The sequence below is a fragment of the Lepidochelys olivacea genome, assembly GCF_965140295.1.
Source record: "Lepidochelys olivacea isolate rLepOli2 genome assembly, chromosome: 1".
NCBI classification, from domain to species: Eukaryota; Metazoa; Chordata; order Testudines; family Cheloniidae; genus Lepidochelys; species Lepidochelys olivacea.
Genome location: NC_140411.1, coordinates 329,462,276 through 329,489,815, shown reverse-complemented (window position 1 = coordinate 329,489,815; position 27,540 = coordinate 329,462,276). Strand labels below are relative to the sequence as shown.

General features: G+C 44.1%; 2 protein-coding genes across 5 annotated transcripts in view; one reads left to right on the top strand and one right to left on the bottom strand.

The window, feature by feature from the left end:
* The window catches only part of SLC26A5 (solute carrier family 26 member 5), a 44,514-nt gene extending 20,549 nt beyond the window's left edge, over positions 1-23,965 (bottom strand). The window contains exons 1-8 of one of the 4 annotated variants that reach the window (XM_084622862.1): positions 23,827-23,965; positions 13,983-14,123; positions 10,512-10,727; positions 10,179-10,318; positions 7,544-7,654; positions 6,791-6,975; positions 5,997-6,161; positions 4,324-4,476 (exon numbers count right to left, since the gene is read on the bottom strand). In XM_084622862.1, coding sequence (XP_084478988.1) covers positions 4,324-4,476; positions 5,997-6,161; positions 6,791-6,975; positions 7,544-7,654; positions 10,179-10,318; positions 10,512-10,666 — 909 coding nt within the window. In that variant the 5' untranslated portion in view covers positions 10,667-10,727; positions 13,983-14,123; positions 23,827-23,965. Of the gene's footprint in view, positions 1-4,323; positions 4,477-5,996; positions 6,162-6,790; positions 6,976-7,543; positions 7,655-10,178; positions 10,319-10,511; positions 10,728-13,982; positions 14,148-23,396; positions 23,599-23,826 lie in introns of those variants that run through there. The other 3 variants (XM_084622863.1, XM_084622864.1, XM_084622865.1) reach the window with 3 other exon arrangements.
* A 1,420-nt stretch (positions 23,966-25,385) lies between these two features.
* On the top strand, positions 25,386-27,028 carry LOC311524706 (uncharacterized protein; the record flags this gene model as incomplete). Its single annotated transcript, XM_084636070.1, has 2 exons — positions 25,386-25,794; positions 26,383-27,028. The coding sequence occupies 2 exons, from the start codon at positions 25,386-25,388 to the stop codon at positions 26,466-26,468; spliced, it is 495 nt and encodes a 164-aa protein (XP_084492196.1). The 3' UTR covers positions 26,469-27,028.
* Between the last annotated feature and the right edge of the window lie 512 nt (positions 27,029-27,540).

Here is a 27,540-nt window from a genome sequence, read left to right as displayed (position 1 = left end):
CCACTGCTTACCCAAACCCTGGACGTTGTTCATGAACCCTAACATGCTAAAGAAAAAAATATCCAAGTGTACGCTAACAAGATACATACTAATACTAGCACTTATCATACAACTCAAAGCACTTTCTAAAAAGGTAGCCAAGCAGTATTACCCCCATTTTACAAATAAGGGCCCCAACGTTAAACACAAGACTGTCCCTGAGATGTGAAACAACCTAACGAAAGAAAGTGGCTGGAACCAGTCCCATATGGGATTATTAGTCAAAAAGGGCAAGGCCTGATGGGTCCTCTTCCATAAAATGGATTGATTTCAGTGCTTTGGTCCAGATGGAAATGGTGTTTTGAACTATTAATGTAGAACAACATAGTGTTTTTTTGTAAATCAAGACAGTGAGGGTGTGACGGGATCCCCGGGGTGCAGTCTGGGACTGTGGGACCGCTGTGCCCCCTTAACTCTCCAGCCTGGGCTGTCTCTCACAATGCTTTGCTCGTGTCAAGCAGCAAACCCCTCCAAGCACTGTTATCACTCAGCACAACCGCATGTGGAGCCCCACGCCCAGCTAGATTGCATGAACGCTCCCAGAGCCACTCATCAATCACATAGAGAAAGGCACCAGCCAAATCCCTACAGCTCCCAGCCTTGTACCTCAGGAATACACCGTCTTGCACTGCTCAAGATGAGCAGTTATTAATTGGTTCACCACTTCATCAATGGAAAGTGGATATATCACCAGCCTTTGAAAACCTGAGCAGATTTACCAAACACTTCAGGCAAACTCACTGGTAAAGATAAACAGGATAAAAGCCAAGTTTACGGATTACAAAAGATAGACTTTAAGTGATTATAAGTATTGGGCAAAAAGTTAGAGTGGTTACCAAAAATAAAATAAAACATAAGCACGCAGTCTAAACTCTCAACCCTATGAGACTGGGTATCATAGAGGGCTTGTCTACACTGGCACTTTACAGCGCTGCAACTTTCTCGCTCAGGGATGTGAAAAACACCCCCGAGTGCAGCAAGTTTCAGCGCTGTAAAGCGCCAGTGTAGACATTGCACCAACGCTGGTAGCTATGCTCCTTGAGGAGGCGGTTTTTTTAGAGCGCTGGGAGAGAGCTCTGCCGCGACTACACAAGCCATGTTAAAGCACGGCTACAGCAGCGCTTTAACATTGCCAGTGTAGACTAGCCCTTAGATTAAGCAGTTTCTCTCACCCCACTGAATATTGCAGGTCATGGTACACAGGTTTCACCCTGGAAACCTGGGCCAGTCTACTCTGTTGGAGTCTTCAGTCTTCTGAGCATTCTTGTTGTTTGCAGCGTAGGTGGGGGGAGGAGAAAAGGCCAAGCATGTGGCCACTGTGTTCTGTTTTATACCCTTAGTCCATGTGCTTGGAGAACAAGTCCAGGCATGTCTGGTGGGCATTGCTGAGTCACAAAGTGAAGCAATACCCCAGTGTGTCTTCTGTGAGTGAGTCATTGACTTGTAACTCCTCTGCTGGACGATGACTGGTAACGTCTATTCAGCATTGGTTACCTCCCCTTGTCAAGGTCAAATCCAAGACTTCATTGCAAATCTACATGGTCAAAATTACCCTTCTGATGACAGTCTAACGTTCAACTCCTACTAACTCTAGGAAGGGTTTGTTCTATATTGTTTATACATTACTGCCTTCGGAATCCCAAGAGATACTTTTATGCAAGAGTCCTAGAGGTATTAACTCAATAAGGTACTATAGAAATTACTCTCAATTAGGGCTGTCGATTAATTGCAGTTAACTCATGCGATTAACTCAAAAAAATTAATCGTGATTAATCGCAGGTTTAAACAATAGAAATTTATTAAATATTTTGGATGTTTTTCCTACACTTTCAAATATATTGATTTCAATTACAACAGAGAATACAAAGTGTACAATGCTCATTTTATATTATTTTTATTACAAATATTTGCACTGTAAAAGTGATAAACAAAAGAAATAGTATTATTCAATTTACCTCATACAAGTACCATGATGCAATCTCTTTATCATGAAAGCACAACTTACAAATGTAGATTTTTTTCTGGTTACATAACTGCACTCAAAAACAAAACAATATAAAACATTAGAGCAGGGGTGGGCAAACTTTTTGGCCCGAGGGCCACATCGGGGTTCCAAAACTGTATGGAGGGCCGGGTAGGGAACGCTGTGCCTCCCCAAACAGCCTGGCCCACTCCCACTTCCTACCCCCTGACTGCCCCCTTCAGAACCCCTGACCCATCCAACCCCCTCTGCTCCTTGTCCCCTGACCACCACCTCCCGGGACTCCCGCCCCAATTGCCCCCCGGGATCCCACCCCCTACCCACCCACCCCTGTCCCCTGACTGCCCCAACCCCTATCCACACCCCTGCCCCCTGACAGCCCCCCCCCCAGGACTCCCATGTCTATCCAACTGCCCCCTGTTCCCCATCCCCTGACCCCCCCAGAAACTCCGCCCCATCCAACCACCCCCTCCCCTAACCGCCCCCCCCCCGGGACCCCGTCCTCTATCCAACTGTCCCTTGCTCCCTGTCCCCTGAGTGCCCCGACCCCTATCTACACCTCCACCCCCTGACAGCTCCCCCGGGACCCCCCCCCAGTCCAACCGCCCCACTCCCTGACTGCCCCCCAGGACTCCCTGCCCCTTATCCAACCCCCCTGCTCCCCGCCCCCTTACCATGCCGCTCAGAGCAGCAGGAGCTCACAGTCACGCCGCCCACTAGGAGCAGCGGGCCAGAGCGCGGTTGGTGCGGTGCGCTGAGGCTGCAGGGGAAGGAGGGACAGGGCTGAGGGCTAGCCTCCCTGACTGGTAGCTCAGGGGCCAGGCCGGACAGCCCTCAGGACCGTAATTTGGCCACCTCTGCTTTAGAGCCTACAAGTCCACTCAGTCCTAATTCTTGTTCAGCCAATTGCTCAGACAAAAACAAGTCTGTTTACATTTGCAGGAGATAATGCTGCCCGCTTTTTATTTACAATATCATCGGAAAGTGAGAACAGACTTTCGCTTGTGATTTTTGTAGCCGGCATTGCAAGGTATTTACATGTCAGATATGCTAAACATTCATATGCCCCTTCATGCTTCAACCACCATTCCAGAGGACATGGTTCCATGTGTTAATTCAATTTGTGACAGAACTCCTTGGGGGAAGAATTGTATGTCTCCTGCGCTGGGTTTTACCCACATTCTACCATATATTTCATGTTATAGCAGTCTCAGATGATGACACAGTATGTTGTTCGTTTTAAGAATGCTTCCATGGCAGATTTGACAAAATGCAACGACGGTACCAAGGTGAGATTTCTAAAGATAACTACAGCACTCGACCAGAGGTTTAAGAATCTGAAGTGCCTTCCAAAATCTGAGAAGGACGGGGTGTGGAGCATGCTTTCAGAAGTCTTAAAAGAGCAACACTCTGATGAGGAAATTACAGAACCCGAACCACCAAAAAAAGAAAAATTAACCTTCTGCCAGTGGCATCTGACTCCGATGATAAAAATGAACATGTGTTGGTCTGCATGGTTTTGGACAGTTATCGAGCAGAACCCATCATTGGCATGGATGCATGTCCTCTGAAATGGTGGTGGAAGTATGAAGGGACATATGAATCTTTAGTGCATCTGGCATGTAAATATCTTGCAACGCCATCTACAACAGTGCCATGCGAATACCTGTTCTCACTTTCAGGTGACATTGTAAACAAGAAGTGGGCAGCATTATCTCCTGCAAATGTAAACAAACTTGCTCATCTGAGCGATTGGCTAAACAAGAAGTAGGACTGAGTGGACTTGTAGATTCTAATATTTTACATTTTGTTTTGTTTTTCAATGCAGTTTTTTGTACATAATTCTACATTTGTAAGTTCAACTTTCATGATAAAGAGATTGCACTACAGTACTTGTATTAAGAGAATTGAAAAATACTATTTTTATTTGTACAGTGCAAATATTTATAATAAAAATACATATAAAGTGAGCACTGTACACTTTGTATTCTGTGTTGTGATTGAAATCAATATATTTGAAAATGTGGAGAACATCCAAAATATTAATATAAATGGTATTCTATTATTATCAGCACAATTAATAGAGATTAATTTTTTTAATCACTTGACAGTCCCATTCTCAATACCTATAGGATTTAATAAAAAATGAAATATTTTCTATAGGCTTTTGAGAACCATCCTATAGAATGTATAGCAGGGATATACGTCACTATTAAATTTTACAGGATTTTTCCATGTATGCGTCACAGGTGAAATATTCTGTGTACATGCACAAAATGTAAAACTATTCACAACTGACTTACCACAATGATCTCCATAGGAATAGGAACTGGCAGTTTCTTCTTAAACCGGTCATTAATTTCTTTCCCACTCAGCAGCAAAACAATGCATGTTAATCCAACAACTAAGGTTGCAATGTTGGTTTTTGTGATATTTGAAAGTACAGCAATTAAACTCTGCAACATAATAAAATTCTGATAGTTATTCCATGATGATTTTATTTGTCCAAAGATATTTGTATTCAGTTGCTTAATAGTCTCTGTCCAGTAAGCTGCCCCGGGAAGCCAAGATGTGTGTTGCTATCTGGGTTTTTGCTTCTCTCCAGAGTATGAAAGCACCTCACAAATTGTAGAGAAAATACATACGATTTCCTCCACCTAGACTTTTTACTCCTAACAGTAAATATCTGAGTAAGGAGAATACGTTATTAGAGCAACTACTGGCCCAAAAACACAGGACATATTAAGCTGCTTTTGTGGCATTAATGTACATCTTTTTATGGCCAAAAGATGCAATACTAGAGTTTGTCAAGAATCGGGCACAAAATTTGAACAAAAGTCTTTTTCAGAGGGAAAAAATAAGTCTAAACACCGAGTTAAACCATACTTCAATAGTCTCAAGCAAGTCAAATCTGTTTAAAGCTGCATAAACAGTTTTAAAGCTGCTGGACACAATCAGCGAGGGTATCGTGGCAATGGATTATTTTTGGCTGGGTGACAGTAATCTTCCATATCGGCTGTTAAACTGACCAAAAAACCTAAAAGTTCTTTAAGTTAAAAACGTCTTAAAAAGAAACATTGCCCTGTAGCGTTAATAGAAGCAGTTACAAAAAGAAACCCACTAGGAACACAAATCCAAAGCCTTGCTGCAGACAGCTATGTAATTATAAAAGGGGATACACTATGACGGTTAAACAGCATGCTTGGAAAATATTATCCTTTTTCCTCCTAACTGCTTCAAGTGCTAATTCACCACTGGCTTTTTGATAGGTCACCTAAGCATCAAAGCTGAAAAGTTATCAGTGTCGTATCCCCAGTTTCTGGAAGGCTGGTTACGTTTACACAAATGGATAATTAAATCTATCTTAGGTTTTCTATAGCTCATTATACCATTGTAATTTTTAAGTGCTGCAACTTTTCTACTGGTGTGCCATTAACCAGTCCAAAGGATTGGGTCTCCTAAGAGATCAGAGGCTTCCAATATTCCTCTGCTCAGACTTCCTTGCTCTGGTCTTAAAGGCAGATACTGAATTACAGCAAAAACTGGTTTTCCAAAACTAGTGGGAGAGAGAGATTCTAATATATTTCAACTATCTGCCTGTTTATGAGAACAGACAAAGGGGCAACATGATGTGCAACGTGCATACAGAAACACAGCTGATAAAGGGACATGCTCATTTAGACTTACAATTTATAACGCAGTGCACATATCATCTGATTTTTCAAAGCTCAGCTGTGTAGATCCATACACAATGGCTTAGCATACATTTAAAGTTACAATAATTAAATCAGAGCTTTTGAATATTTTCGAAACTGGAGTGCGGTGTCAGAGACATGTGGAGATTGGAAAAGCAGCTCAGGCTATATTGTTCATGTGTAGTACATGGGTAGTAGAAAATGGGAAATGACTGCCTGGGAAGGAGTACTGCAGAAAGGAATCTGGGGGTCATATGCTTTTAAGATAGTTACTTACTTACATATACAACTGAAAGGGCTCCACTGTAGCGCTTCGTCTTGATTCCAAGCAGATACTTTAACTGGGAGGTAAAGACATGAACTGCCGCGGCAGTAGTGAACCCTCGTACCAGTGGCTCCGTTAGATAGATGGCTACAAAACCAAACCGAAGGAGACCTAAAGACAACTATTGAAGAACAATAGGGTCAAATTATGCAACTTACCAGTGCACTCAATTGTAACATAAAAGTCAGCGCTGTAAAGAACAGAGCAGACCAGATTCCTGCCAACCCTGACTTCAAGCAAACCAGAGACAGTCCAAGCAAATCTAGGCTTTCCTTCAGAACCAATTCTACTTCCCCCTTTCTGCAGGAATAAAGTTTCAGTGAGCAACCTTCTCACTGACCCAGGCCAGTCTGAGGGGGTTCAGTACCATCAGTGCTAGGATGGAGTCGGGGTATAGGTCACACATATATAGACCTAGTATCCTATGGTTTATGGAAGGCTTTAAAGGAATAGTGAAAAGAGGTTTCCTGTCAGACCGGAGGTGGTAGTGGTGAAGGAGGAAGAGGATCTCTCTGATGTGCCTCAGCCAAAGCTGAGATGTCTGGAGAAATTCCCTGTTTCCAAGTTCTCCCTTAATCTTAGGTACATAGTTAGCATGATGCAGCTCATATCCCCCAGAACTGTGTTGGGGCATGAGCACTAGCATTTTACTGTAGGGTCTGGGCAGGCTCCATAACCTGGGACCCCCTATCACTGCAAGTTTGAGAGAATTGCCTGAACTTGCCCTACAGCAAGCTACAAGCATATTACCTGTATGATCCCTGAAAGCAAGGTGACGGCCACAGCTACCTTTACCCTCATGGCATCTCTGGCTTTATAGTTTTCAAGGAGATCAGTGCTATTGGTGGAATTAGATTCCATAATATTAAACATTTCATCAGGAGCTTCTCTGACAGCCACTCCACCAATCATCAGACTGATCACCGCAAACGTGCCTCAAATAAAAGACAGAGGAAAAATAGGTGCAAATTCTGCATGTCAGTTAGGACAAACTTACTTGCTTGTTAACTAGGGTTCCTTATACAATGGATTATCTCATGTTTTTACACTTTTGTGGAATTAAACATTTATCTCCAAACTATTTCAGAGTTTTCAATCTACAAAGTTGCATTTTTAGTAGTGAAATTTGCCCTTATACTCAGGACCAATACAGTGGTTTATACATTGAATAAACACTCCTGTGGCAGGTAAATATAATTATTTTACAGATGCAGAGAAATTAAATAAATTTGTCCAAGACCACATAGCTAGTTGGCAGCAAAGCTGGACTTCCTGGTTTTCATGCTCATGTCTACTCCACTAGCTACTGTTGCTTCTATTCCTTCTTAAATATATTAGATAAGATGACAGCAAACACAGCCTGCTGGCCTTTGAGACTATGGAAAGTACCTAAGAATTTCAAGTTTAATGACGAAAAATAATCAGAAAGTTTGTCCTATTTATTTATTTTTACAAAGTATTATTTGAAAAGAAAACACTTCAATTGTACATAAAGAAAGATACCTATTGATATGTGTCTAGAGGTCCCAAAAAAGGTATATAGAAAAACAGGATAAAATGAAGAATATAGGCCAAATACCGGGGGAACAGCTGCCAGCAAAGCGTAGGCTAATCCTAGAAAACACAATCAGGGAGAAAGGGAGCCACGTTAGGAAAAAACAGAAAGGGTCTGTTTCAAGATAAAAACCACATCATCCCCTTAATTATATAAGAACTATTAAATACATGTAGCAAACATTTCATTTCACATATCCAAAGAGACATGAGGAAAGAACATTCTTCAACTGCACATTTAAATTTAGGGCCTGATTCCGCAACGCAGAGTGATCCTATTGAGGAAACAAGAAGCCTGCAATGACAGGCTTTGGGGGGTGCATGTATTTTTTAATGGACCATACCTTCAATCATCACTCCCTCAAGAAGCTTCGCAGAATAATAAAAGACAAAAGACTAGGACTTACCCGCTGAAGCATCCCATATTTGCTTTCCTTCCTTTGCGAAATGTGTGTGCCAGTCTTTACTGATTTACACTCAAACCACCACACTGGAATCATTGGTGTTGCACACTAGTGCAAGTCAACACAAATTTGGCTCAAATGTAGAATACAAGGGAAGGACCAAGCTGTAATCTCTTGACCTTATCACTGCCACTAGTAAATGAAGTAAAAGAACAGAAGCTTCTATTCTGTTGGTAAAGGAAAAGATCAGGAGTGTTCCTAGGAGCACTTGTAAATGCCAAAAGAATCATATTTAAAAAAAAAAAAGGAAGCCACAAAATGAAGAGCAAAGTTCACTGTTGCTCACCTATAAACCATGAGGCAGATAAGGCTGCTGCAGTTTGTGTTTCCAACACATAACAGACATATAATACCTTTGGCTAGAATATCTGAATGCTTTGTGCAGCTAGTGTCTCATTTGAAGTATTTTGAATGTTTATCATTAAATGTAAGTAAAGCTACAGATTTTATTTGATATGCTAAAAATAAAAAGGCTGCACCCAATGTAAAAATCCTTAAGCTAAACTGAGAAATGCACAAAACCAACAGAGTGCATACCCAGAAAAGGAATAAAAGCCTCTCTGACAACCTAGGGTTTGAACCTTCTATTACGTAGAAGCGATGACACCTGTAAAAGCTTCAGACAGAGTTAACCCTTTTTCCTTGTTCCTAGATTTGTCTCTATTCAAAGAGGGAAGAGTGATCTGGCAGCGTGATCTCAAACCAAAGATAAGGGAAGTCGCTTTTACTTGCTAACAACAGTGGTACTGGTAGTCTTGCAGAAGCACCCAAAGTACCAACCAGAATCAGGGTCCCATGGGGCTGGGCTCTACACAATCTCACACACCCGAAAAGCTATGCCTACACTAGACTTCCTTGGGAAGCCTCCCACTGCAGCAATCCCATTGGTGGCAGCAATGACCTGCATACTAGCATAGACAGTAGGTTAGTATTTTTACTTCTAAGCAGGTCTGAAAGACCTGGTGGCAAAACGCTGGTGGCCAGCTGAGTCTAGGCTACATGAGTGTTCCCACTGGTGCTGAAGTACCAGTGCTAGTGTAACAGCAAATACGGACCCCCTCCAAAACACACCTTCTACTAGAGTGGACAAAACATGGTTCCTGCCCTGAAGACTTTACTCCACTTGCAGGGAAGTGGAGTAAGACTTCCAAGTTATTTCAGTGCATTTCAATGGATTTTCACTCCTATCATCAAGCTTCTCTCCCTTAGTCTCCATGAAACACAGGAATCACCACTGACTACTCTGCACTGGCTGAGCACGGGAGAAGAAAAGGAGTCACAACTATGTCATGAAGGAAAAGATAAGGACCAATCTCTGGCACCTGATCTTGCTGAAAAGTTGCTCCAAGCAGAGGAGTCAAGCCCATCTTGCACTCCTCTGGCATTCCAGAGATGCTCTAGCTGCCAGTGACCTATACAAGTGTAGTGGAGAAGAGGAGACTTGCCACTACTCTTGGGATGAATAGGTGAGGAGGGAGTAATAATTAAGGTCTTTTATCAACATGGTATTTAAGCACATGCCTACCTTTAAGGCAGGTGAGTAGTTTCACTGACTTCAACAAGACTACTCACATGCTGACACACTTTGCACATATTTGATAATGGGCTCTTCAGTCTACAGAGAAAAGTGTAACATGATCCAATGGCTTGAAGCTTAAGGTAGACAAATTCAGACCGGAAATGCAGTGTAAACTTTTAACAGTGAGGGTAATTAACTGTTGAAACAATTTACCAAGCCTTTGTGGTGGATTCCCATCACTGGCAATTTTAAAATCAAGTCTGGTTGTTCTTCTAAGAAGATCTGCTCTAGAAATTATCCCGAGGAAGGTCTCGGGCCTGTGTTACACAGGAGATCTGACTAGATGATCACAGTGGTCCCTTCTGGCCTTGGAAACTGTGAATTGGGGTCAAGTTCTTTGGATTGGGTGCTCAGAGAGGAGGATTTCACTTGTTACCACTGTCTAACAAGATGTACAGCAGCACTTTAAATGTCAGCCTTTTCAACTGCTTTTCAGCATGTTGTGAAACACTACCACACAATCATCCAGGAGATCACTGCCACAACAAGACACACATGATGGTCTAAGAACGATAATAAAATTACAGACAGTTCTACTCACCTTGAGGAAGCTGCATAACCCCAGTGCTTATACCTGAGACTATGTCTCCTAACAAATATTCCTTCACTGGATAACGGGGCAGCCATTTTAAAACTGGTAAAAAACTGTAGAGATGAGACTTGGCTTTCTTGGAAGAACAACTGAAAATACAAAAAGGAAAAGAAGTGAGATCATAGAGGGAAATTAAAAAGATTATAGAGCCCACCCCCTTGCTATCAAGTTCTTGCAGACCATTGGGGTGGGTGTGTGTGAGAGAGAGAGACAGACAGACACCAGGTATGCAGATTAACTAAGTAAGAATTTGTAAGGCACTAGCAGATATAAAACTCATACCGACAAGAACGTGCTATCTTCTGGCCAAGAGACTGAGACATCTTTTCCTTCTTGTGCAGCTGTCCTTGTAAGAACTCTTGGTTATATACCGGTCTCTCCACCCAGTACATCTGGGTTTGCCCAAGGCCCTCGTCATGTTCTTGAACATGTTCCATTGTACATTTCAATTATCAGAAACGGAAGAACCACCACTCCAAAGTCTCTACAAAAAAACCCCTAGACACACATAAATGTACAGTTTAGCTTATTACTGTTATTTCTTAAACATCTAGTTTGGGGTTTTCTTTCAAGAAGCTTTAAGGACCACAGTTTGACTACTCAGATACTACAGTGATGAGTAAGGTAATAAATGCATTGATCAGACAGCTTGTATAGTGGCTGTAAAATCACAGTTGTGGTCTTTATTACACAGAAGTGAATATTTCTACATTTCTTTTTCAGGCAAAAATCTCCTGCATCAATTATTTTGTAAGTATGGAAACTCAAATTTAACATAGAGGGTTAAAGTCACTTTCAGCTGTTCTTCCCCTTTCCCTCACCACAGTCTTTCTAAAGAGGACTGCAATAGTTTAAGGAGATGTGTTATTTCTGAGTTATTTCCTGCTACCTCTCCTTATAAATGGTCATTGTTAATAGGACTGGGAGCTGAAACTCAAATACAAATACAGATTCCCCTTTAAAATTCAGAAATTCACTTCTCTTTACTCCAAGCAGTCAGTCACTTTATTTGCCTGTCCATCTGCCTCCTTCCTCTAAAAATTTACCCTCTCTTATTTCAGCTAGTCTGACAATACTGTCTCAGGCAAGTAGGGGATGGAAGTAGGCACAATCCCCATTAACTTCAAAAGGCTAGTCTCCCAATGTCTGTGCCAGGTATTATTAATTCCCAATCTTGTGCTCACTGAAATCAATAGGAGTTAATTCCGAATGACAAAAGGTGTCTACAACCAACTAAAAATACCTGACTTCCAAGTTTCTTAATACCTTACAGGCATACAGTGCTCATCCTGTCTGTTGCTCTGCATAGCTTGTTTGTGCAAATATGGGTAAAAAAAAATTCCACTCTCATTCATGAGCAATGAGACAGAGCCATTAAACTATTAAGTAAATAGGACCTGGTCAATGTTAACATGTCAGATTGCAGAAAGGGAACTTGGATGGACAGGATAAAGCCTAAAAAAAGCAGCACTTTTTCCACATTCGTTTTTAAAAGTAAACAGCATGCATTTGCTTCACCTCAGTAACCTGAAAGTTGAAGAAATAGGATAGCACTGATTGCCATGAATGATGAAATGTTACAACACATTACGGTTAGATTCCCTGATCTGGCCAAGCTGTACCATGGGGGTGGGGAAAGAGTGGTTTTCAGCTGCTCTGGTCTCAGGGCTACCAGAGACCAGCATAGGCCCTGGTTCAAGTTAGGCCCCAAAGACCTAGTCCAGCGAGCAGGGATCACTGGATACATTTGTTTCAGGATTTCCCTTTGGTTGGGCCATGCCCCAGACACCAGTGACCAGAACAGACAGTAGTGTAGGAGTTCCTATGGAAGCCTCATCAAATTTTAGATTACAATTGGGCATTACTTTTCTTGTATGTCTAATTTTTAGGGTGAATGTATTTTAACTGTACAAACTAAGGCCCCAATCTCCCTCCGCCACACGCACACTTAGCTTTCTCCACACCAGTACTCCTACTGGCTTCAATGGGACTTCTCATACACGTAGAGTGACACATGTGACTAACTATTTGCAGGATCAAGGCCTAAGATGGTCAGCAAAAGAATCTACTGTTGAGGTACAGACAGATACATCATTAGAGCGAGACATGGTGAGGGAGAAGGAATAATCATTTTAGTCATAAAATGACCTTCCTTCCTCACCAATTCCCCTGCTGAGGATACAAACCACAAAAGAATATACTGGTTTTTATGGAACTTTCTAAACCACTCTCTTTAAATTTACAGAGCCCCCAATCAAAGCAAAGATACACCAGAGGTGGAGAGAAAAAGACTGATAGCAATGCAGAGGGAATTGTAACCACCATCAGGTACTAATCTAGGAGGATTATGAGTCACAGCTCATTATGGATGGTGGCCAGGTCCTAGAGAAGACACATTGCTTCTGACAATCTAAGGGCTGGACTCGTATCACATTTACATTATCGTAAATCTGGAGCAACTCCACTAACATCAAGGATGTTATATTTTACTTTATTTCTGACTTAATCAGGAGACAAATGAATTAAAGTGACATTTTGTATGCATCCTTATTTATATTTAACTTTTTTTATAGCATGGAAACTAATTTACTACCCAATAAGCTAGGCTCAAAGACTGCTAGTGACACTCATGTATAAAATGCTGTTCATTCATGCAGAAGACTTAGACCGAGAGAGGACATGTTACAATTACTTCCCTTGCCACTGAAATGTGAATATATATGCTATATACTGCACAGCAGGTTCAAACCCTAAGAAGCAAGTACACTGACAATGAGGGGACATGGAACAAATCTGTTAAATTCCAGCCTAAAATGTTCAAATGTGGATACAGGATCTCATTTAGTGTATAATCCAAAGCCTACTAGAGTCAGTGGAAAGGTACCCACTGACTTCAATGAACTTTGGATCAGGCTCTTAGTCCCCAATGCAGCAAAGTATTTAAGCACATGCTTATCTTTAAGCATAAGAGTAGTCCCACCGCAGTCAATGAATCTGATCATCACATGCTTGAAGTTAAATTATACTTAAATGTTTTGCTGGATCAGGGCATAAATGCATAGACTAAACAATTTACCAGCCAGACACACCCACAAAGCTAAAAAGGATTTGATTAGCTGAATACATGTTCTAACAGGATTTAACTATCCAGCATACACAAGTGCCACGATTGTCTCCAGTGTTAACCATTTTGAGTGCTAAGCAGTGCTTCATGTACTGGGAAGCGGAGTCCCTTAAACCAGCGGTTCTCAACCTTTCCAGACTACTGTATCTCTGTTTTGTCTTGTGTACTCCAAGTTTCACCTGATTTAAAAACTACTTTCTTACGAAATCGGACAAAAATATACAAAAAAGTGTCACAGCACACTATTAGTGAAAAATGGCTTACGTTCTCATTTTTAACCATATAATTATAAAATAAATCAATTGGAATATAAATATTGTACTTACATTACAGTGTATAGTATATAGAGCAGTATAAACAAGTCATCGTATGAAATTGTAGTTTGTACTGACTTCACAAGTGCTTTTTATGTAAGCTGTTGTAAAACTAGGCAAATACCTAGATGAGTTGATGTACCCCCTGGAAGACCTCTGTACGCATACCCCTGATTGAGAACCACTGCCTTAAATGATCTCTTTCACAGAGCTGCCCACAGAATTTCAAGGACCAAGAATCTTGCCATAACATCACACAGACAGACAATTAGCATCTCCCCACTACACCCACAAAATAATCAGTAGCACTGTTACCTGTTGAAATCTCTCTGTGGTTGAGTGGCAGCTCTTTACACTGTCCTGCAAAGGAGTGTGTGGATATCAAGATCTCTCTCTTCCCCTGGAGGAGAGGGAGTTCCTTACATCACCACACTCTGGTGACTCCCTTGCAGTTGCCTGTTGATAGAGAAGCAGTGGGCCCTGTTTCAGAGGAAAGATCATAAGGGGTGGGGGTGGGGGAAGAGAATAATCTTTGGGATTTTATAGGTCCAAACTATACATAATGAAAGGCTGCTCTCAGATAATATGTGCTTAACAACAAAGACTGAATTACTATGCAATAAGAAAAAAAGGAGGACTTGTGGCACCTTAGAGACTAACAAATTTTTTTGAGCATAAGCTTTCGTGAGCTACAGCTCACTTCATCGGATGCATTCAGTGGAAAATACAGTGTGGAGATTTATATACACGGAGAACATGAAACAATGGGTGTTACCATACACACTGTAATAAGGAGAGTGATCACTTAAGGTGAGCTATTACCAGCAGGAGAGCGGGGGGGGGGGGGAGGAGGGGAAGGGAAGGTTTTGTAGTGATAATCAAGGTGGGCCATTTCCAGCAGTTGACAAGAGCGCCTGAGGAACAGCAGGGAGAGGGGAATAAACATGGGGAAATAGTTTTACTTTGTGTAATGACTCATCCACTCCCAGTCTTTATTCAAGCCTAAATTAATTGTATCCAGTTTGCAAATTAATTCCAACTCAGCAGTCTCTCGTTGGAGTCTGTTTTTGAAGTTTTTTTGTTGAAGAATTGCCACTTTTAGGTCTGTAATCGAGTGACCAAAGAGATTGAAGTGTTCACTACAAAAGGCTCCCCCTCTTCCCGCCTCCCCCCACCCCCCCCCCAGCTCTCCTGCTGGTAATAGCTCACCTTAAGTGATCACTCATTACAGTGTGTATGGTAACACCCATTGTTTCATGTTCTCTATGTGTATAAATCTCCCCACTGTATTTTCCACTGAATGCATCTGATGAAGTGAGCTGTAGCTCACGAAAGCTTATGCTCTAATAAATGCCCAACTTGATTATCATACACATTGTAAGGAGAGTGATCACTTTAGATAAGCTATTACCAGCAGGAGAGTAGGGTGGGGGGAGACAAAACCTTTTGTAGTGGTAAACACCCATTTTTTCATGCTTTGTGTGTATAAAAAGATCTTCTGTATTTTTCACAGTATGCATCTGATGAAGTGAGCTGTAGCTCACGAAAGCTTATGCTCAAATAAATTGGTTAGTCTCTAAGGTGCCACAAGTCCTCCTTTTCTTTTTGCGAATACAGACTAACACGGCTGTTACTCTGAAACTTAAAAGGTAGTGGTTCTTTATCTGACTGAGAAAGGCCTGCTCTGGATGCTATTATTAACCTGAAGGTGTCAGAAGAAGTAGGACTCATGCCACATTAACACCACGTGGCGAGAATGCTCTAAGGCTATCTCTACACCGCGTACCTTAAAGCGGCGCGGCTGTGCAGCTGCAGGTGCACAGTTGTAAGGCACACCGTGTAGCCGCTCTTTACTGCCAGGAGAGAGTTCTCCTGGTGACAAAATAAAACCACCTCAAATGAGGGGCAGTAGCTTCACCGCCGGAAGTGCGGCTCCTGCCGATGACGCGCTGTCCACACTAGCGCCTTTCGTCATTAAAATTTGTCGTTCAGGGGATATTTTTTCATACCAGAGCAACAAAAGTTTTTACGATGAAAGTGCTAGTGTACACAAAGCTTAAGTCAGTGACTCTCAGCCTTTCCAGACTACTGTACCCCTTTCAGGAGTCTGATTTGTCTTGTGTACCTCCAAGTTTCACCTCACTTAAAAACTACTTGCTTACAAAATCAGACATGAAAATACAAAAGCGTCCCAGCACACCATTACGGAAACATTGCTTACTTATTCATTTTTACCATATAATTATAAAATAAATCAATCTGAATATAAATATTGTACTTGCATTTCAGTGTATAGTATACAGAGCAGTATAAACAAGTCATTGTATGAAATGGTAGTTTGTACTGACTTTGATAGTGCTTTTTATGTAGCCTGTTATAAAATTTGGCAAATATCTAGGTGAGTTGATGTACCCCTTGGAAGACCTCTGCTTACCCCCCTGGGTATGCTCTAAGTGATCCATGTTTTAAATCTCAGATGCTCCACCACGAAGCTTCAAACAATCTACACTGGCTTCTGGAAATTGCATTACAGACCAAATCCTGGTCTGGTTGAAGTTTGTGAGAAAACTCCATTGATTTCACTGGACCAGGATTTGGCCTTGTGTGAATGTTTTTAACTGTACAGATATATTGGATGGACACGAGTGGTGGAGCAGCTCATCCCTCATAGCCAAAACACAGCACACAGTGAAGAGTAACAGAGGCAGAAGTGTGAAATTATGTAGATTTCAGATATTTAATAGCTACACTTTTTTTTTTTAAAGTGTCACAATAGGATAGTTTTGTTTCTTTTTTTCAGAACCACATATTCTGTCACCATCCAGTGGCACTGCTGGATTAGCCAACCTAAGAGGCACAGAAACAGCTCCCCTACAAGTCTTCACACACCTTTTGACTGCGTTAAACACAGCAAACATATTAACTCTACCAACACAATAAGCCTTCTTCTCCCAGAAGTACAGGTAGGTTTAATACGTTACACTAAATATACAGGAATGCTTTTCTGTTGGACAAATCCAAGTTAAACTTGGACTACAGCTCTTTGAAGTGTTATCTTTTAGTTTATAGGGGTGAAGGTCATGGCTATCAGCCTATGGACTAGGGGAAACATGCTGTAGCTCAAGACAACAAATGCCCCATTAAACCATTTATAGTTAATAAGAGATTGCAAAGGCTGTAAATCCCACATCTATTTAGGAAACAAAGTTATTTAAAGAAATACCTTAACTTTGTTACTATTTACTCTTTTTCAACCCCCTTTTCTTCTCTCCTCAGGTCTGATTCTCCCTTGCCCTACTTGTGCAGTTATCACACCTGTGCATAGTCTGTAAAATGCTAAAAACCAGTAATCACTTTTTACAGCAGCGCAAAAAGGGTGTAAGTGCTCAGACAAGGTGCTAGGCCATAGAGAATCAGGTCCCTTGTGTTCCTCGGGGTACTCTCCGTGGTCCCCCTCCTTAACTCGCTCTGCAGTTTAACTCATTTCCCAAATGGCTTCATTTATTCTGTGCAGATGACTCTCAAACCTACTTCTAACCACTCACATTTCATCCTGGATGTCCTGCAGTCCACTGCAATACAGCAAGGCAAAAATCTTTCCTGTCTCCCATGCTTGGAGTCACGTTTAACTCCTCTCCCCAATTCCACATTTTAAAAACCAGTTGGTTTCAAAAAATCCATTTGTTCACTTACAGCCCTGTACTAAAGCACCCAGCTACACCCCTATCTCCCCCACTTGCCTCTCTGCCCCACACACCAGTTCATCCAAAGTCACTTTCCTCATGCACTGCCCAGATCATATCACTCCCCTCTTTGAAACCATTTGTGATTTCTTAACCTCCATAATATAGTTCAAGCTTCTCACCCTCATCTTTAAGGCTCTGCATAAATCTGTTCCTGCCTACAGCATCACCCTCATTTCATCCTACTCCCTGTACTCATTCCCTCTGTTCCACCCAAGTCTCCTGACTAAACATGATTTCCTTTCCCCCCACTATCTCCTCTGTACATTCTATCATGTTGCTCCCTCTTGTCAGAAACCCCTCTCCTTCCAGCTACCAACCAGCAGCCTCTCTTCATGCCAATCTCTCTAACACACACACCTTCTGCAATGCCTACCCATGTCAAATCCACCAATGAGTGACCAGGGCTAAGAGGTGTGAAAAAAGTGGGGGTGACGTCTACCACTCCCATATCCGCCCACCCCCGTCCAGCAATTACTTCTGCCCTAAACCAACCCTCTGAACTCTGTCCAAGCTGTCTACATGTTTCTTAAAATGTGGTACCCAAAACTGGGCACAATATTCAAGCTGAGGCCTCACCAGTGCTGACTAGAGTGGAACAATGAACTCAGCAGATGAGCTCTGTAATGAATCAATGGGATCTGACCATGCAGAATTATTGCAAGGGCCCTGAATTTCAACTCAGCCCTTACTTAGGTAAAACTCCCACTGAAGGAACCCTGTAAGGACCTCAAGATTTGTTCCTACGTGTTTGTATTTCCTCTCTGAGGTCCAGATTGTGATACTACTCAGTCTAAGGGCAGCTTATACCACAGGTAGTGTCATTGACTCCAGTGGGACTTCTTGTAGAGTAGGCTGATATTCAGTGTAAGTAAGGGTTTCATAACTTGATTATTTGAGAGATGCCCTAATTGTTTTGCTACATGTGGTGCTGTGCATTTGCATTGTACATCACAAACTGAAACTGCATGAAAAAAACATACAGGAAAATCCCTAGAGTGATTCAACATAAAATTCATGGACGTACAGGATTAACTTCTCTGTATAATTTCTAACCTATGATCTCTTGGATGAAGGACAATAGTGACATTTACCTCAGAAAATACAACCACCTTTGATCTTTCTGCAGCCACTGCACTTTACTATTTTTTTAAATACACTCGATCATATAATTGATGAGGTATGAAATATCAATCATTTCCCATGTCAAAGATTTTAGCTTCTAAAGATTTGTTCCATGCCACCAAATTCATTAGCCCTTTAATACGCTATTTTGCGTTCAATAACTGCTGTTTGTTTTCTTCATGACAACCCATTATAGGTCACTAATACCCATTTTTGAAACGTGATACTTATGCCACGTTGATAAGACTGTTCAAATCACGGCTCACTTTAAAAAGCAAAGTACCCCAGGCCCTCCCCCACAAAGTTCAGCTAAGAGGGGGCTCTTGTTTCCAGCATAACCAACCCTATCACAGCAAAAACAAAGGGAGATTTAATCATTTGGCCATTTGTATTCCTCTCTTTTGCAGCTCTGGGCCTGATCTTGCCACCCTTCCTTCATCACTGCTCTCTCGTTAAACTCAGCGACAGCTTTGCCCTAGTAAGGAATGTGGGATCACGCAATAGGAGTAAAACCATTAAAAATGTTCAATCAAATCTCATAATATTTGGGTGGGGGAAATCAGGGTCATAGTTTGACCCATATCCACTTCATCGTGCTGAAATGGGTTGGTCAGGATTTGGCAGGGGCATGAAATTATGGGCCAAATTCATCTCCCCAGAGACAATAATCCCTGGGTTGATTGCATCAGTGGCCCAAACCCAAGGCCACTGATGCAATCATTCTGAAGTCAGACCCCTTGACACTGACTAGGAGGGAGAGAACATAAATCTAGGTCTCACACTCCACAAACAATCCCAAAATACTTTTCCAGAGTCCGTGTGACATACAGACAAGTGAATTTACAATTTAAAGGGGCTGGAGTTCAGAAGTTTTAGCTCACACTAGCCAGCCCCTAGCATCTTTTATACATTTTTTGCAAGGAGAGTGGAAAAACAACCAGGTGCATGACTGTGTGTATGAGGTTTTGTTTTAACAGGCTCTGACATTAAGACCTATTATCAAGAAAAGTGCGAGAGAGACAGACTTATCAGCCTTTTTATGCATTGTGGATGGAGATTAAAAAAAAAGTCACAGCTAGACTTCCCCATCCTTTATTCTTGTGCCCATTACAGCATTTATTTAATCAATCAATATAACAAGTGAGCAGGTCAGATGAGGTGCTCTCCCCTCATGGTAAAACCTGAGAGGAGTGGAAATCTCTCCAAGGATTCCTTAGCATAGTTTCTCACTAATTGTTCTATTGTGGAGGTGGGCTTTCCTATGCAGCAGAACAGGCTGCATAGTCTGCCCCAAACCTCAGGTGTGGGGGATCCCTGAGAGACTCATTTCTGGCCTAGCTGCTGAAAACTTTATTCTATGGAAGATTATTTCTGGGAGAAGTAGTAGCAACTACGTCTACAGTGTGTGAACTGATTTTATTATTTATCCAACGGAGCCCCTCTCCCTCTTCAAAACCATTCAACTCTCCAGTCATGGAAATAATCTACATTTACACTGAAAACAAAAGAAATGGGCAATATTCAGCCCTTGCTTACTGCTCCCCCCCCCCCTTTTTTTTTAAACTTCTAATGTAGATTTTTGTGCAATACACCTTACACTGAATTCCAATTGCCCTACTCATATGAGTAATATCATCAACCTCAATGACTCCATGAGCGGGATTTGGTTTATGACAGGTTCTGCTCTCATTCATGCACTTGATATTTATCTAAGATTACGTTATCTAACTTCCTGTTTGCTCAGGAGTGGCCCCTGGCGTGTTCCTCATTGGGAGGATCATCCAATGGAAATCAGCTTCCTCAAAAACACACTGTCAAGGTTACACAAGGAGGGGATGAGTTTGAATGCAAACTGTTTTACTTTTGGCACCTTAGAGACTAACCAATTCATTTGAGCATGAGCTTTCGTGAGCTACAGCTCACTTCATCGGATGCATACCGTGGAAACTGCAGAAGACATTATATACACAGAGACCATGAAACAATACCTCCTCCCACCCCACTCTCCTGCTGATAATAGTTTATCTAAAGTGATCATCAAGTTGGGCCATTTCCAGCACAAATCCAGGTTTTCTCACCCTCCGCCCCCCCCCCCCAACTCACTCTTCTGCTGGTAATATGAATATAGACGAACACAGCTGTTACTCTGAAACCTGTTTTACTTTATTTCTCTAGAAGCATTGAGGATTCCTGCTTAATGGAACTAAGCAGCAGACCTGAAGCTCCCCAGGGAAGGCAAGGAAGCTGATGTAAAATGTATTTATTTGCAGGTTAATTTGTATTTAATTCACATTCCGCGTCTGGCATTTCCCCTCTTACCGCTGATGACATCACTAACAAGGAAAGCAGTGCAAGGGTTGATGCTCCTGGACTAGCTTTAAGTGTCACCTTCAGTGTCAGCTGTTGTAGGATAAAAACCGTGAGCCAGAAGTAACCCTCAGGCCTTGCAGAAATAAAACCATAATTGAGCAACAATACAACTACACCAGAGGATGCTGTGAGTAGACAACACAGAGGAGTTGCTTTGGATTTCCACCAGTTATTGGTTTAAACTGAAACCCAGAAACCCGAGACATATGCGAGGGTAAGAGATTGCTGAAGCAACTTGCGGATTTCCTGACAGTCAACTCTTGTTTCAATTTCATTAGTTTTTTAAATGTAACGTTGGAGAGTGGGAGTCTCAGTGCCTAAGCCACTTAGGCATTTTTGAAAGTTCCAGTCTTTAATATCGCCAATTACAACAAAAGCAGGATACCATGTAAATCAATATACAAGCATAGCTAATACATTTGTGTCAGCTATGCCCAAAGACTTTTACACTTCCTAATTTAAATGGTCAAGTCCATGTATACAGTACACCTTCCCAAAGTATGCTAGAAACAATGAGTGTGTCAGTAATTGGGGTCTGTGACAATTAAAGGCATGATCCTGAAAGATAGTGAGGACCTTTCTTGCAGGAGATGCCGCTGCCCCTTGCACGATCAGACAGTCTAATTTCTGAGGTCCAACAACTTCTTTGAGTTCTGGGCATATCAGCAGTTGAGGGGAATTGTTACCACCATCTACTTGTGTCTGATTGCAACACCCACACTCCCAAAAAATTTACAGCTTCCCAAATTAGTTACTTTGGAAGAGGAAGTGTAGCCTAGACTGGGAAGCCCAAGACTGGGAAGCAGTAGAGCTGTTCCTACCTGTCTCAAGGCTCATCTTCACTGCACAATTAACTCAGGTTATAACGTGAATGTTGTCTTTATCTCTACTCCTGTCCACACACAAAAACCGTTAACTTAAATGAAGTGGTGCTTTTAACTTGAGCTGACTGACCTGAGAGGGGATATAAGCTACATCTCAAGCAGTCACAACCTGTTTGCTATGACATTCTGCAGTGTGGACTCAAACTATCTTCTTTTGAGTACTGGTAGTCCTCCAATACCTTCCTAAAGTTCCCAGAAAGGACCAGGCAAATTCACCCACAATACACCAAGGAAGAATTCATACTGCGGCTCCGCTTATTGCAGTGCTAAGAACTGCCAGATATGCCCCCAGAAATCTTAGCACTAGACAAGCAAGTGTTATTTTAGCATGGCTGCTCTCACACAGGCTAGGCTAACTCAAACCAAGATAACTAGAGTTAACTGCAGCAAAGACATACCCTCACAGACTTGTTATGTGAAGCTGGGCAAGTGATTGCCTCACTTTCTCATTTGTAAAACGGGGTTAGTAATACAGCATAAATTTACTTAGCCAAATCCCACTGTTTACCTAAAACAGAACCCTGTTCCCTAAGGATTTCAGATAAGCAAGCCTTAGATACACTTATAGCAGACTATATTTGTACACACAAGCATTGAAAGGGACCTTCTGACAATTTTTTCTCCCTTTTGTTGAAAACAATACCAAAAAATTAAGTGGCTGAAATGAAACCCCCTTCTTAAGAAAGCCAGCCAGCTTTCCCAGTGCAAGCCAGTTCGCTCTAAATGTGATGAGGTCAAGCATCAGTGCACACGGGTGTGAAGAGTTATGATCAGAAGCCCTGCTGAGTAAGAGCTGTATTATAGCAGACATGACAGAAAATGTTTCCCCCACCAGTGAATTACATGAATGTTCATATCAAGGCCTGCTGCAATGGCTCATTTGACCACCTAGAGGTTTTATATGTTCCTCCAAGCCTGGCATAGCCAGGGTCCTAAGGTACCGACACACTGTGCAGGAGTGTTGGGAAACTTAACTGGTGAAAAGAAAAGGAGGACTTGTGGCACCTTAGAAACTAACAAATTTATTTGAGCATAAGCTTTCGTGAGCTACAGCTCACTTCATTGGATGCATTCAGTGGAAAATACAGTGGGGAGATTTATATACACAGAGAACATGAAACAATGGGTGTTACCATACACACTGTAAGGAGAGTGATCAGGTAAGGTGAGCTATTACCAGCAGGAGGGGGGGGGGGGCTTTTGTAGTGATAATCAAGGTGGGCCATTTCCAGCAGTTGACAAGAAGGCCTGAGGAACAGCGGCGGGAGGGGAATAAACATGGGGAAATAGTTTTACTTTGTGTAATGACCCATCCACTCCCAGTTTTTATTCAAGCCTGAGTTAATTGTATCCAGTTTGCAAATTAATTCCAATTCAGCAGTCTCTCATTGGAGTCTGTTTTTGAAGTTTTTTTTGTTGAAGAGACTGAGATCCCTGGCTGGAAGTCACCTCTGAAGGGCAGAGTTTTGGTATTAGTACTGGCCACCTTCCTCCCTTCAGCGCAGAAAGACTGTAGTCTTGCGACATGTAAAGTCACTAGGTCCCATTGCCAGGAAGGGACTGACCCTGTGTCACAACAGTCGCCCGGCTTCCCCTTTCACACTCACCCAGCCGGGGGCTGTTTGGAGCACAGCGATGTTTGCAGGGTGCGAGAGCAGTTAGTGGCCCCATCTAACGGGGCGCACACACCGGCCCGCCCAGGAACCGGCGGGCATCGGCGGGCAGCAGGGGCAGCCCGGGTCCGGCTCCCGCCGCTAGCGGCACGCACCCCCGGGAGCCCGGCAGCAGGGCCGGGCAGGGAGCTAAGGCTGGAGGGCGGCGATCCGCTAGGACAGAGCGGCGAGCGGCGCCGCAAGGCTGGGAGAGCCAGGAGCCCGCACCTGCGCCCCAGCCGCCCCCGGAGCCGGGTCACTTGCAGCAGCCCCGGCGCCCCCCCGGAGGCTTCCGGCTGGCCCGGCAGCGGAGCCCAGGGGACGGAAGCCCCGGCCCCGCTGGCCGCCACGCTCAGTGAGTGGAGACCGACAGGGCTGCACTCACCTCCGGCCGCCTTCCCCAGCCAGTCTCCGCTTCCAACGCTAGCGCCGTGACAGCGTCACCCCGCCCCCAGCCCGGCGCCGGAGGCGCCCTTCCCTGGGAGCCGGCAGCAGCAGCAGCCGGCCGGCACCGCCCCTCGCAGCGCCCGCGCCCACGCCGCCCGCCGCCCCGAGCGCGGCTGGGAGTCGTAGTCCCCCTTCCCATTGGCCCTCCGCTCCCCCTGCACCAATGAGCTGCCGCGGGCCCCGGAACGCTGGCGCTGGCGCGTTCCAGGGGAGCGCGCGGTCCCCGGCGGGTGTCCGCGCCCCGCCTGCTGCCGGCCCCAGAGTCAGCGTTCGGCCGTGGGCTCTGCGAATGGCTGCGTGGGGGCCCCCAGCCGGGCAGCGTGGCGCACTGCAGCCTTGTGACGCTGGGCCCGGGCCAGGCACGTGTCGGGCGGCGCCTGGGGACGGTTCTGCCACTTACTTTAGGTTGATGTCTGCGGAGTGCTTTGGCCCTCAAAGCGCGGTGTGAGTGCGCGGCGTGGTTGTCTTTATTACTGCTGGATGGATTGATTGCAGAGCTTAGGAGTACAAATCTCTTGGAATAAATATTAGTGTGAATGAAAAAGGGTGAGTCACCTCCGCCCTCCCGGCCCAAAAAACCCCTTCTTCGCAGTTCTTTGCCTCTTCTGCTGCTGAACAGGAATGGATACTATTGCCATTATTGCAATGAGCCCTGCTTTCAGGCTACTTACTGCTGGGGGTAGCTCCAAAGCTCATCTCGCTCACCAACAGAAGTTGACCCAGTAGAAGATATCACCTCACTCACATTGTCACCCACTGGGACGGACACAGGGGTACAACAACACTGCACAGGCTGAGGTCAGCTACGTTCAGAAGGCAGACAGGGGTTGGGTTCACAGGCTGTTGGTCTTCATACAACCACCACAACAGTAAAACACTGGGGTTGCACACTTCAATATACCTGCTAGTTCTAATGCGAATGCACCATCCCTCTGAAGTCAATTGGAGCCACTCCATTCCCTTTGCCCTGGTCTACACTAGGACTTTAGGTCGAATTTAGCAGCATTAAATCGATGTAAACCTGCACCCGTCCACATGATGAAGCCCTTTATTTCGACTTAAAGGGCTCTTAAAATCGATTTCCTTATTCCACCCCTGACAAGTGGATTAGTGCTTAAATCGGCCTTGCCGGCTCGAATTTGGGGTACTGTGGACACAATTCGACGGTATTGGCCTCTGGGAGCTATCCCAGAGTGCTCCATTGTGACCGCTCTGGACAGCACTCTCAACTCAGATGCACTGGCCAGGTAGACAGGAAAAGAACCGTAAACTTTTGAATCTCATTTCCTGTTTGGCCAGCGTGGCAAGCTGCAGGTGACCATGCAGAGCTCATCAGCAGAGGTGACCATGATGGAGTCCCAGAATCGCAAAAGAGCTCCAGCATGGACCGAACGGGAGGTACGGGATCTGATCGCTGTTTGGGGAGAGGAATCCGTGCTATCAGAACTCCGTTCCAGTTTTCGAAATGCCAAAACCTTTGTCAAAATCTCCCAGGGCATGAAGGACAGAGGCCATAACAGGGACCCGAAGCAGTGCCGCGTGAAACTGAAGGAGCTGAGGCAAGCCTACCAGAAAACCAGAGAGGCGAACGGCCACTCCGGGTCAGAGCCCCAAACATGCCGCTTCTATGATGAGCTGCATGTCATTTTAGGGGGTTCAGCCACCACTACCCCAGCCGTGTTGTTTGACTCCTTCAATGGAGATGGAGGCAACACGGAAGCAGGTTTTGGGGACGAAGAAGAAGATGATGAGGAGGAGGAGGTTGTAGATAGCTCACAGCAAGCAAGTGGAGAAACCGGTTTTCCCGACAGCCAGGAACTGTTTCTCACCCTGGACCTGGAGCCAGTACCCCTCGAACCTACCCAAGGCTGCCTCCTGGACCCAGCAGGCGGAGAAGGGACCTCTGGTGAGTGTACCTTTTAAAATACTATACATGGTTCAAAAGCAAGCATGTGAAAGGATTACTTTGCCCTGGCATTCGCGGTTCTCCTAGATGTACTCCCAAAGCCTTTGCAAAAGGTTTCTGGGGAGGGCAGCCTTATTGCGTCCTTCATGGTAGGACACTTTACCACTCCAGGCCAGTAACACGTACTCGGGAATCATTGTAGAACAAAGCATTGCAGTGTATGTTTGCTGGCATTCAAACAACATCTGTTCTTTATCTCTCTGTGTTATCCTCAGGAGAGTGAGATATAATTCATGGTCACCTGGTTGAAACAGAGTGCTTTTCTTCAGGGGACTCTCAGAGGAGCCCATTCCTGCTGGGCTGTTTGCCTGTGGCTAAACAGAAATGTTCCCCGCTGTTAGCCACAGGGAGGGGGGAAGGTTGAGGGAGTAGTCACGCGGTGGGGGGAGGCAGAATGCGACCTTGTAACGAAAGCACATGTGCTATGTATGTAATGTTAACAGCAAGGTTTACCCTGAAAGAGTGTAACCACTGTTTTATAAAATGTGTCTTTTTAAATACCGCTGTCCCTTTTTTTTTCTCCACCAGCTGCATGTGTTTCAATGATCACAGGATCTTCTCCTTCCCAGAGGCTAGTGAAGCTTAGAAAGAAAAAAAAAACGCACTCGCGATGACATGTTCTCCGAGCTCATGCTGTCCTCCCACACTGACAGAGCACAGACGAATGCATGGAGGCAAATAATGTCAGAGTGCAGGAAAGCACAAAATGACCGGGAGGAGAGGTGGCGGGCTGAAGAGAGTAAGTGGCGGGCTGAAGAGAGTAAGTGGCAGGCTGAAGACAGGGCTGAAGCTCAAATGTGGCGGCAGCATGATGAGAGGAGGCAGGATTCAATGCTGAGCCTGCTGGAGGACCAAACAAGTATGCTCCAGTGTATGGTTGAGCTGCAACAAAGGCAGCTGGAGCACAGACTGCCACTACAGCCCCTGTGTAACCAACCACCCTCCTCCCCAAGTTCCATAGCCTCCACACCCAGATGCTCAAGAACGCGGTGGGGGGGCCACCGGCCAACCAGCCACTCCACCAGAGAGGATTGCCCAAAAAAAAGAAGGCTGTCATTCAATAAATTTTAAAGTTGTAAACTTTTAAAGTGCTGTGCTTAAAGTGCTGTGTGGCATTTTCCTTCCCTCCTCCACCACCCCTCCTGGGCTACCTTGGTAGTCATCCCCCTATTTGTGTGATGAATGAATAAAGAATGCATGAATGTGAAGCAACAATGACTTTATTGCCTCTGCAAGCGGTGATTGAAGAGAGGAGGGGCGGGTGGTTAGCTTATAGGGAAGTAGAGTGAACCAAGGGGCGGGGGTTTCATCAAGGAGAAACAAACAGAACTTTCACACCGTAGCCTGGCCAGTCATGAAACTGGTTTTCAAAGCTTCTCTGATGCGTACCGCGCCCTCCTGTGCTCTTCTAACCGCCCTGGTGTCTGGCTGCGCGTAACCAGCAGCCAGGCGATTTGCCTCAACCTCCCACCCCGCCATAAACGTCTCCCCCTTACTCTCACAGATATTGTGGAGCACACAGCAAGCAGTAATAACAGTGGGAATATTGGTTTCGCTGAGGTCTAAGCGAGTCAGTAAACTGCGCCAGCGCACCTTTAAACGTCCAAATGCACATTCTACCACCATTCTGCACTTGCTCAGCCTGTAGTTGAACAGCTCCTGACTACTGTCCAGGCTGCCTGAGTA